General features: G+C 38.5%; 1 protein-coding gene across 1 annotated transcript in view; it reads right to left on the bottom strand.

Annotated features, from left to right (window-relative positions):
* lrp1bb (low density lipoprotein receptor-related protein 1Bb) overlaps positions 1–12,928 on the bottom strand; it is a 282,705-nt gene that overhangs the window by 183,959 nt on the left and 85,818 nt on the right. Inside the window, exon 3 of the mRNA XM_039818282.1 lies at positions 2,146–2,283. Within this exon, the coding sequence (XP_039674216.1) occupies positions 2,146–2,283 (138 nt within the window). The remainder of the gene's footprint in view (positions 1–2,145; positions 2,284–12,928) is intronic.

Below are 12,928 nucleotides of genomic sequence, written 5' to 3'. Positions count from 1 at the left end.
TTTTGACAAATTATATACTGTACAACATAATTCTCTGTGCCATATTCCGGTTTTATCATCACATAAATAAGCAATTTTGGCTTAGCCCATATATCGTTGGCCCACTGCTTTTTGTCTTTAGCAAACACAGATTCTTTAAACAAACCAATATTCAGCTTTTTATTATTAAGAAACAACTCACCAAACCCATAATTACTAAAGTATTTGCATATATCTTTAGACCAAGGACCAAGAATATGTTTATCCCAGAGAAATATTTTCCTCATCAACCTATTTGCGTCCATATCTAATAAACGATTCCATAACTGGGCCATACATATCTTCCAACAAGCCTCACATGATTCCCATCCCATGTCTCCCACTATCGCCAATGTTGGAGCATATTTGTGCACACCCAAAAAATATCTTATGGCACTATTTTGCACTAATTCACAATTAGATATATTTCTAAGTCCCCTAACCCCCACAATATAATCAAGTATAGGGCAAACACAAGCCTGGAACAGTTTAGAATATGTTTGAAAACTTATATCTTTCAGATTCTTGCTTTTACCAATGATTCCTCAAAAAGCTCTACGTGCTGAATCAGCAAGAACCTTAACACCTTTTCTAAAATCCATATGTTCATCAATATAGAAACCTAGATATGTATATGAGTCTGCAAAGTTCAGGTTGTGTGACCCAATTTTAAACTCATAGATGCTGCGAGTAGTTAAAGGTTTTCTAAAGTGAATTATTTCTGTTTTCTTTCTATTGATAAACAGTCTCCATTTATTTTCACCAATCATCAATATTGGATAGCATCCGCTGCATATTATCTTCAGAGGGTGACAGTAAAACTATGTCTAACTACTATGTTAATACTGCCTGCGTGTTCTACCTGGGCTTACTTGTGCGTTTCTTCCAGGTGGGGTTTGCATTTTCATTAAACCTGACTTAACATAAACACAGTATTTGAACCAGATTTGCAGACCTCCCATCCTACTTTGCTGTTTAGTTAGATGAACACATCTTAAGGTATTGACCCTGAAGATCATTTTGTGGCTCAGGGACAATTCGGTAGATTTGGAAAGTAGCCATATCAGGGCATCAAATTTACGTGGTTGCAGTTACATTGCAGTTTCTCCGAACCAGCTGCACCCATTCAGCCCTGAGGAAGGTCGTATAAACATTTGGTTTATCATGTATCCATTTTTAGGTGATCTATCAACTTAAAATGGCAATTTCAAAACCAAAACAGACATTTTGCATACTGTTACAATGCCTTTCCACTTAAATCAATCTGGATTTAATTCCACTATCTGGTCCAAGGGATGTTGCCAAGTAAATCCATCAATGCAAGCAATAGTGTAGACATTTGAGCAAAAGTTTTCTGCTCCGTGCCAACAAACAGGCTTTTGGACTCTTCACCGCTGTGAATCAGAGCCTAGCATATCCATGCACCTAGCACTCACACAGAGACAAAGCCCAGCATGACTTTAGCTGTCTTACAGGTCAAGAAAGGTTGAGGTCTCTGCCAGACTGGGGCAACTGTTGTGCCAAGACTGCAGCAATCACGAGGCAGACGCTGCCTTATCACAGAAGCCAGGTGTCCAGCTTGGTGGAGTTGCTATGAATGCGAGCAACAGCAAATACTTGTGTACGACACAACACCTGGTGCTACTGTCGTGCTGTGTAACTTGCCTGCTCTGACAGAAAGGATAATGAGAGGTCACCTTGGCAACCAGTTTAACCACAAAAGTTACAAAGTGCCAGCTCATAAATTTGTATTTATATCCTCAACCATCATGCATTAAAAGTTGGATGTTACAAAGGACAGATTAAGCAGTGCGTATCTAAGTGGATGTGAAAAGGATCCTCTGAACTAATCAACCAAAAACACACTTTAGCTTAACTTTACTTGATTAAACTTTGGAATAATGAATATCTCTGTTAACAGGGAATACAAGTAAAGCATTTTCCACGGCTATATATTTCCAGATGTAACAGATTTAATGTGTAAAATAAATCCAACTATTTTAATAATCCAAATAAGATGAGCATGATCCGATTAATTAACATAATAATGAGGTTACTTATTAATTTATGTTTTCTAAACCCAAGGCGAAAAAAGAATCAGGATGGTAAAGCGTCCTTAACTCTTACCTCGACAGTGAACTCCTTCATCGTAGCCATCGTCACAGTCTCTGGCCCCATTGCAGAGTTTATTGAAATGAATACATTTTTTTGACCCGATGCACTGTATGTGATTGAGGGGGCATCTGATCACCACCTCCTGTGCACCTGAAGAAGAGAAATGGCAAAGTGTCAAAAGCAGTATCTCCATTTATTTCAACATATTAATTTGGATCTTAATATTCTTACTGGGGTCCACACACAAAACATAAAATATAAAACACATATGACACAATGTACTGTATCAGTGTACTCCAAAGCCGAATGAGCTTCAACAATGTTTTATTCAGCATGCAGCACTTACAGTAAGAGATTATTTGTGAAATGAATTAGCATATTTCATTGTCAATATCGTTGGTATTTTTTGCAGGTAAATACATTTCTTCTAGTATATTTGCCTTCTCAAAGTGCTGATACTTCAAGTCATCTTTTAAAGGAGGCAGAAGAACCTATGCATATGCAAATGTATTTATACTTCACACAGCATTGTTCTTTACACACAACAGATGTTCGCCACACTGCTCTGCAGACGCACTGGTGAAGTCCTATAACAAACTGCTCGACCCTCCCTGCCAGCCAGGCAAACAGCAGATAGCAGCTGTTTAAGGATTCATGAGGCACATAGGTGACCCTCATTCATGTGGCAGCCACGAGAGCACATAAAACACAGCTGACCAGTGCACCAGCACTGTAAATGTGTCACATCTCCACCCTAACTACATTGATATCAATTACCAATGTGCCATTGCAGCCACTTAATAAAAAGATTTATCACCAACACGATGGGGTCTGTTACAATCCCCGGAGTTCTCCCACCTTTAGGAATTCACATCCGAGCATACTCGGACCATCTTGACCAGGCAGTTACTTATTCAAAGCATCCATTTTAACTTAGTAAGGTAAGAGATGCAGCACTTAATGGGACTATTGCAAAGAGGGCTGTCATCCCCTGCTGATTTACAGAAGGGATATGTAGAAGTAGTCGTGCGTCTGTCTTGATACAATAATGACTCATATTCATTTTCTCCTCACAAGTATTTTTATGGCTTTAAAAGTGCAGCAGGAGAGGCTTCTTTTTTAATGAATATTTCTTGGCTATCTCTTCTAGCCCCGGTGATTCACACTATATATATGCCATATTTAGGTAAGTCAAATATAAGTGACCTTGTCTCTGAGAGTTCATATTTCATACATGAGCAAACTGGCAGCCTCATCTGCTGGGCCCCGAAATGTCTTTAAAGCATCGCTGTTTTCATTTCTCTTCCAGCTACTTTTGCAGTGGACTTTGATATTTGTGCTCCTTACAGACTGCATATACAAACATTTATTTGTAAATCCATCATACCTAAATACAGTACATATTAGAAATAACTATACACTGAGGATCTTCAAAATATGCCAATGGTCTTGAAAAGGCTAGTTGTGTACACTGTATTTACACACTATTGACTTTATGTCAAAAAAAAATAAATGAAAAGAAATAACTGCAAACGTTGCACACATTTAGAATCAAACTCAAATCCATGGTAGATCCTTGTGTTTAACTGAATACATTTCAAAACATTTTCGCTCACTGAAGACAACAGACACACTGTCACAGAGTATTCCACCCAGTGCCACACCACAGGGTATGTCCATTTGGCAAATGTGCTATTTAACACAAAGCTGTAAGGGTCTCTGACAACGTAACAGCGTTGTCAGCCTCTCCCCTTGCTATCTCGCCACATGGGTTCTAATCTAATGTGATAAGGGGAGGGATGGTGCATGAATATTCAGTGGCTCTGATCTGCCATGCAGGGGTACACAGATGGTCTCTCAACGGCTGTGGTATTCAGAATTCCTCTGTCAATTCCCAAACTACTGTACTATGTTGGATGATCGCTCAAAGTCGAGCATATAGGATAGTACACCACACCACGCAACACTTCCTCTGACAGCTAAACTGGAGCTTCTCTCTCCTTAGATTGCCATTCCAAAAGGTGCTGAATGACGTCTAAACATGCTGCTTACTGCGTATGCCTGATCAGATCGGGCACAAAAGAATTAGGAAAATGTACAACAACTCCCTATGTAGGCCAGTGATGATAAGCTGTGAGATGATCATCTTCACTAGTAAATGCATACAAAATTACTTCAGTAATATGCCTACCAACAGTATGTCTTGCACTGAAAGTTCAGATATTACTGTATTTCTAGATTCACAGTGTTTCACAAATGTTGACAACCATGAAAACATTATTCTTATAAAATAATACATAATCTGTTTATGTTCATTTAGTTTAAGCCAAAGTATTTTTAAATCCTAGACACTGTGCCTCCAAACGGAGAGGAATCCATCTCAATGTTATAAAAACTGCTAACAATTTAGCAAATTGCTCTCTATATAAGTGTCCCAGTAAGCCATGACAGGGAGCCAGCATAATCATTACAATAAAGCAGCTACATGGAATTCAGCTACCATTAATTGTAGTATTTGCCCCTGTGACATGTCAAAAAGTCTTTAATAAAAAAGGCTGATGAAAATGTTATTTTTATTTTTTTAAACAATAAAAGCCCAGCACACCCACATTTTTATTCTAGTTGGTTGGATTGGCTACTCAGGTTACGATAAGATCTATGCTAGAAATAATGGGAGGTCACCAAACATATTGACCTAATAATAATGATGCCGCAAAACAAGTGATGTTAATCTAGCATAGTTTTCCCTCGCCCACACTGTCCTGAGAAGAGGTCTTATCAGCCAGAATAAGTGAGAAGAGAGGTGTACCATAGATGTGTAGGGGTATTAAAATAATATACTGTAGCAAGCTAACTGTCATCGTTAAAATTCAGAGAAAGCATAAATAATAATAAATGCGCACAAAGTAAATGGAAACACATGATAATAGGCAAACAAATGCAGGTTTGCTTTTGTAAGCTTAAACTGAGTTGAGGACTCATCTGTTTAGTAATTGAAAATGTTTTGTGTACCACTGACTTTGTGATTTTGCTTGAAATTGGGCCATGTTTGAAAATCTGCAAAATTACTTTGCTCTGTGCCTCTGTACACTTTCACTCCCACATACACTACACTAGAGACACCGACAGACCGACAGACAGATAGACAGATAGATACATAGAAGGTCCCTGTTGTATTAAGCAATTTCTGTTTTATACATCGCCAATCATTTTGGATGGAAACTTCAAGGTCCCAGTAATGATTTGATAAATTAATAATGTCCAGAGATGACATGGGCAAGCACACTTAAATATAGAAGAAAGACGTTCCACCCCTGGTAAATTAAAAAGAAATGATACCATTATATGCGTATTCAGGTAAAGCGGGAAACATTTAGCTTCATCATTAATATTCATTGATGTCTTATTTTATAATAACAACCATACATTAAACTAAAACATTACCATCTAGTGTAAATACTGCACATATATTACTGGTAGGGATGTCCCTAGTCTATATCCACGACGTTCCACTTCCGGGTTTGCTCCGGTGCCGCCGGAAATTCCGCCGGATGTCACTCTTTTCGGCCAGATGTCCGTTACCTTGCACCTTCTTTGTGTTGGAATTTTAAACTCCGGTCGATTTATGAGGACTATGGTTAACTGTTCTTCAGATCTCTGCAGGGTAAATTGAGACAGCTAGCTAGATTATCTGTTGGATCTGAGTTTTCTGTTACACGACTAAAACAACATTTCAATGTAAACGTATTCCACCAAAACAAGTTCGATGCTATTTTGCAGCGGCACCGGGGCTCCGTTCGGCACTTAGCCGATCGTGATTGGTTTAAAGAAATGCCAATAAACCAGAGCACATTTTTCTCCCATCCCAAAATGCTGTGAGGACTAGCCAGACCCTCCTCCACAGCGCTGTGGAGGAAGGTCTGGAAATGCGAGACTAGGATGTCCCACTCCAGAGCTGATTTTGGCTCATTTTTTTTTTTTTTTAACTGATTGGGGATCAGCATTTACCCTGATTACCTTACTCCGATCATTAACATCAGCTTGTAGTCATCGCCTCCTTTAATCACACACGACCTGCGTTACAGACGCACCACCAGACTGCCTGGATATGCTTGGCAACAAGTAAAAAAAATGTCTTTCTTAGTACCCTTTTTTTTACAGAAGCTGATTACTCCAATTCTCCACACTCCTTCCGTTATTCCCTTAAACAGACATCGGTAAACATGAGAAGAAAATCAAAGATTGACTATTAAGCGCAAGAGTTAAGTTTTCGTTGTCCAGCGGGGAACTTGAGACTGTTTATTCTTTGGTTTGGGGTTTTCTGGGATTCTAAAGAAAACTGTTTTGGTGTTGACAGAAAAGACTAATTTGCTGCACTAAGTTAAATGTATTAAGCTTAACACATATTTAAGTTACTTTGTTTATTTAGTTATTTTTGTAAACCAAAAAAAACAAAACTGTGTGCAGTTCTATTATCTGATCAACTACAAATATAGGCTTTGGACTCGGTATCAGCAGATATTCAATATTTAAATATGAGCTTCATACCTAAAACATAAATTTGCAGCAAAAGATTCTAAGAAATGACTTATGCAAGATTTTAGAACATGTTAGTTAAAAACCATGCTGCCATTTACCTACTTTGAGGAGTGAATGAGGCAGAATCAGCTGGGGCAAACTAACACCTCCATCTAATTTATAAATGAGAGGCTTCTAGTGGGGTATTTTAGCCGCTATGTTCATTATGATAATCATGGTTATCTCAGCCAGTGCCAGTTTGTGCAGATTAATGAATTCCTAAAAGAAAAACTATCAGCAGGGGACTTCTACGTACAGAGATTCATCATATCCCTAAGAAAAAACTATTTTATTTTACTTGATTTACAGTTGATCAAAGTAGCATCCTGATGACTTCCCATAATGGCTTTATAGCAGTAACATGCTCTTCTGTGGTCAATGCCACAATTCCAATGACATGAGTTATTGCATGCACTCTCATTATTATTATTATTATTACTACTACATAAATCACTATCTATCTAACTAACTTATCATAAGCATGATGACAAAATCATGTGGGTGAATCTGAACCAAAGCACATATGTCAGAAACAGCAGAGACAGCAATAGTTTTCACTCACTGCACTGCACTGCTTGGATGCAGCTACTTTACCTGACCAACTTGCATATTGCCCGCCTTATACACCATCACAGATTCACCTGGGAAGATTAGAGAGTATCGTTGTTTCCCCTTACTTAGACATTTTTACACAATGAACATGAGCAGTGATTATTACCGTTTGCACAGTTTTGGAGTTACATATGCATAAACTGAAAGTTAACAGCTTATTAATGTGTTGAACGTGCTTTCCCTTTGTAGGACAAATAGTGCTAACTGCTGAAGAACAGTAGTCTAAATGTGGACGAGCAGTTTGTAAAAACAAACCATGACAGAGAAGTTGCCAGAAGTGTTTTGTGTAACGTTGTTAACATTAATCTCTAGGCTGATAAGCTGTGTCACTGGTGTGGAAGAATACATATAAAGTGTAAAAGGCATGAATTTTCCGGTTATTCTGCTTTTGTGCCTCTTCGCATGTGTGTTTATGTGAGCTGAAGCATCAAGAACCCATGGAAAATAGTGAATTGTTCACCTTTGTGTGTAGTCGTCAGTGAGTGAAGTCATTATTGTTGTCATGCTTAAAGCTCGAGGATGTTTGGGTTAAAAGACGTCTGGGCTCTGTGATGCTTGGCTTAACTTGAATAACTGATGGAAAGGGATGATATAATGATATATTCATAACTGTCATGTAACAGCTCTGCTGGCTAGACATTTTTTTTCATATCTTAGCTTGATTTGAGTACATAGGCTGTTTTTTATCCAGCTCTAGGTTCATATCTTAAAGGCAAACGATCCTTGGACAAGTTCTGGATATGTGGAGGCACACAATGCTTATCTTGCTACTTGTTATGGACAACATGCACCAACAGAAATATGGGGACCTGTTGGAGACTTACATGGCAAGAAAGTGAACTCCTAAAATGCATGCACATGAAGTGCAATGGGGTAAATGAGCAGGATTTCATAACATTACGGATGAGAGATATTTCATCAATTGCAATGAAAACCAAAGCTCTCCCCAGCATGTACTGCTTTTAAAAGACACAGTGGTTTAAACATGAAGGGTCTCTTTAAAAGACTTACTTTCCTGTGTGACCTTTACATCCTTGCCATTTAAAATGATGCACTCAGTCAAAAGGGCTTATTTTGCTGTATTTCTCTGACCGCAGACATTGAGGCAATATTGTCCACAACCTCCAAAGACTGAGATTCTTCACAGACAGAGAAATAAACAATCTTACTTTATGACCACCGGATTAATTGTTGTGAATGACTATTTACTGAATAAGTCTTGCCTTCTTTCTCAGCCTCGACAGGACAATGAGCAACCATTTGACTCCTGGCTAGTCACAAGGGGCTCCTGAGAAGCAGCCAATGGCACAGTGTAAACTGGACAACTCCCTGGGGGGAAAATGTGTATGCCTTTGCATGTTTGTGGATACACATGGCCAGCATTTGGAGATGATCTGCCAGGCCTGTACTGCAGCCATCTTCGGTTCTTGCTTGTTTCGGCAGCTTTACACCTTCAGTCTGGTCTTCAGCACACGGAACACATACTGACTTGGACTCAGGCCAAACTGACTTGGCCAATCAAGAACATTTCAAGGTTTGACATAACTTGACTAATTACTGAACAGCAGTAGTAAATTAATATGATTAAGTCTAGCAAAGGCAAAAATGCATTGTATAGGATTGCCTTTGTGTATTTTGTGTCAACCCTCTTCGATATAGTCAGACAGACAGCTCTACTAAAAGCAGAATACTTGGTGAAAATACTAATATGTTACTAGTATAGTATGTTAGCATTAATGTTGGATTTGTGTCAAGTTATGTGTATTCCATATAAAAGGCAGCATTCATACAGATCTGTAAGTGATTCTACTAATACCGAAGAAGCTGGGTGTTGGCATCTGTGACATTCTGGCTCTACTGTATAATAAACAATCGATACATCAGTCTGCAGAAAGGAATGAGCAGCCTCAGGACAATGTAGTAAAGCTGCACCATACAAAAGAAACACAGCAAAATGGACAATTTATCAGTATTTGGAAAACGACATAATTAGTCAATAGAGATACTTTGGTGACCAACCATTATGCAAATGTTCCAATCTAATTGTTCTGTGGCCAGCTTCAAATGAATAATACATACAGTATATTGTAGTCAGAGAGGCTAAAACCAATACTCACAGAGAAAATGGTCTCATTTTGAGCATAATATACAGTGTTGTGTTTAATGCTGGCATTCTTTTATCAAAGAAATCAATACACACAATTGTCATAATGCCATCTAAATTAAAGTGCTCATATTATGCTTTTGGGCATTTTCCCTTTCCTTTATTGTGTTATATATTGTGTTGTGCATGTAATAGGTTTACAAAGTGAAAAAGCCCAAAGTCCATCCCAAAGGGACATACCATCTCCAACAGAAAACACTGTTCACAAACTGCTCCAAACAGCTCTATTGTAGTCCAGCCTTTACTTCTGTGACGAACGTGCGTCACTTTGTAACACACGTTATAATGCTCGCCTAGCTGCTAGCGTGGCACGACCTCATGCTCTGCAACTGACAAGCTAGCAGTGCTTACCTAGCTACTGCGCATGTGCGACTCCCAACAAAGATAGGAACAGAAGTGAGATGTCTCACTCTGTAGCTAAAACAGAGAGCTCGACACACAGGGTGAAAAGAGGAGCTGCAGCATTGTGTAGTACAACAAAAATATGGTGTTTTTTGACAATTTAACCATGTCAACCTATTCTGGTACAACCTCTAAATACAATTATAAACCTGAAAATGAGTATAATATGAGCACTTTAATGTCATTCATGCAATAAGATTGTGACGTCAAGGTTTACCTGAACTGCATTACTTTTAATCATGTTGAATTCAGGATTGCATTTAACGTAAAAATAAAATAGATCCCCCTTAAGAATGGCTGCAGACAGAGGGCAAGATAGAGGAGCATGAGAAAGCAGTAATATGTGTCATTTCCAAAAGCAATGGCAAACAACATTTAATTTAATTGTTTTGTTGCCTTTTCTACAGATTTGCCGACATCACTGATAAAGGCGGGAGAAAGAGCACTTCAAAATGTGGTTTGAATTGTGTATGTGAATGACACTGCAAACTAACCATATGTCTTTCAAATGTTATGGAAGAGCTCTTATATCCCTTGGCCTTGGATTCTTCCATTAAATTATAATGGTTTCAGTGAAATGTCTTGACCTTTGGTTTTGTTTATATTTCACACTATGTAACGAGTTCCATAGCTCAAATTGGTGTGCCGACTTATAGTGTAAATCCATTGATTATAAGCAAGTAAATAAGTCTTCTTTTTGGCTTGAAGGCATCTTTAATGAGGACCATGGTTAGAGTAGAATACACACAGCAAGTGGTAGGGCATGCATTTTCTCTCTTGCTAAATATCCTCTGGCACTAACTCAGCTCGCTTGAAATGATCATTGGACTATGACCATGTTTATAGAGTGGCTATAATAGAAGGCATTTCATTATCTATTCTACTACCCATTATTTATGATTAATAAATAAATAAAAGGCCACTCATTCACCCTTACTGAGAGTTAAGTCCTGGCTACTGTGTAACTATGAGATGAACAGCACTCATCCCAGTGATGTTACAGGCTATTATTCTCATTGGGTGTTATGGTAAGAATGTGTCACTGTGTTTGCTCTGAGTTAATGCTCATATCGCTCTGATGCTTCATTCTCTGCCGCAGCAGCAGGGAGATAATGTCAAATTTAGTACTTTAAGCAGTATGCCAAGTTTAAGGATATGCTTTTTTTCTTTAGTTCTTCAGGTGACAGGCTGGGACGATGTCCTTTACAATACTCATACTCAGAGGGAATGCAAAAGGGAAAACGTGTCAGTGCAGTTTAACTGTTGAGATCGGGGTTGTGAGAGCAAAGACAAAGCCGTGATGTTCCCCTCCCAGTGCTTCACTTCTGACATGGATGAGACATAGCGCGGGTGTACGATTGTCACCAGGCAACGGAAGTCATTCTCACACTAATGTTTTGCCTAAGACAAATGCTCAAACATACGGGAATGTGTTAAACTGCAGAAACAGTGGCAATGCAGCAAGAAGAGGACTGACTATGAGCAAATGAAATGTTAAGGGCAAAGAGAATGACTTTCCTTTAACGCAACAATCACATTTCGACAGAAGAGATGGTCCTAATCATAGAGAATTACACTGCCTCAATGGGAATGAATGTTTTTAAGCACACAGAAACACAAGTACACAAAATATTTGTTGTGTCTGTTCCCCGCCTACTGAAACTACTGGTAAAACAGATAGCACAAGCCTGAGGAAGTGTACATAAGTTCTGTTCCAAATGTTAAGAGGAAGAGGGAGAGAAACAGTAAATTAAAAGTCTCATTTCAAAGTCTCCTGCTGCAAAAAACAAACAAAAAACAGTCGATTACGATGCATGCAAACACGATACATGTGTGGCATGTTAAATACGTTGATAGCAAAGGACAATGTAGTGCATCTGATCCTCAATCAGGCACCAGACGCAGAGCCAAACACGATATCCAATTGACTTTGGCTGCACAAACACTCAGTCACATTAAATGTTGTAGAGATAGTGTGATGACAACCTAGCCTGTGAGCTTTCTAATACCGTAGACAGATCATCTTAACAGAAGACAGTGATGTGAAAGCAGAATCATGCAGCTTTAATGGTCTCATAGACGTTCAAAGAGTCTAGCACTTTCAGTGAATAATTCGCACAAAATGTAGAAGAGATGCTTGACAGGAAACATGCTGCATTTGTAATACAGGCATGTTTTAGGTTTAGCTTTTTCTGTTGAGTCAACAGAAGGGTTACGTGTCAGCAGAGGAAGAGATGGAGAGGAGGGAAAATAAACGTTACATAATGCAAAAGGCCTTGTCCTTCAGCTCAATAACAAGGTGCTACGCTACACTACCCCCTAAACCTCCATCCTAATGGCGCCAATTCTCATGGGAACCAGACACATTTGTGATACATTTATTTCAATATGGGACTTGCCAGATAAAATACCCTGCAGGATGTTGATAGGCAGCCTGAAATACACTGACTATAGTTACTTCAGCTTCATCACAGACATACAGATCAAATATTCTCCAACTCCTAACTCCTAAAGCATAGTTTCTAGAGGGGCTTTGCCAACTACTCCCAAATGTTTAAACAGCAATGTGGGTTTACTATCTAAGAAATGTACTTCACAATCAGAATTAAATTTAGCGATCGAATGTGGTTAGAGGAATCTGGCTGTGATTGTCAAAGGATCTCACTGTACCTACACGCAGAGCTGAAACAACAAACATAAAGCTGAGATATACAGTACCAACCCCTATCACCAGACTAGATAATTGATATTGGACAATTCTACAAAACCTGAAATAATTTTTTTTTCAATTCAATACATGACATTCATACTGCTTCTTCCATTGGCAGTGAATGTATATGCAGTATACAGACAAATAAATGGTACTGGACTGGAATATGACCTAAAATCTATATAATGATTAGCGGTCACATTTACACCAGTAATGAGAAATGTTTTTTTTGTATAAATCAGAGCATGTTAATTCATTTCTTCTCATATTGGCTACATGATCCTAACATAAACTGTATTTAACTTCTCAGAGGATGTTGTTTGACATGG

The sequence above is a fragment of the Perca fluviatilis genome, chromosome 12 (genome assembly GCF_010015445.1).
Source record: "Perca fluviatilis chromosome 12, GENO_Pfluv_1.0, whole genome shotgun sequence".
NCBI lineage: Eukaryota > Metazoa > Chordata > Actinopteri > Perciformes > Percidae > Perca > Perca fluviatilis.
Note: the sequence above shows the minus strand (reverse complement) of the source record. Positions and strands in the feature narration are given on the sequence as shown.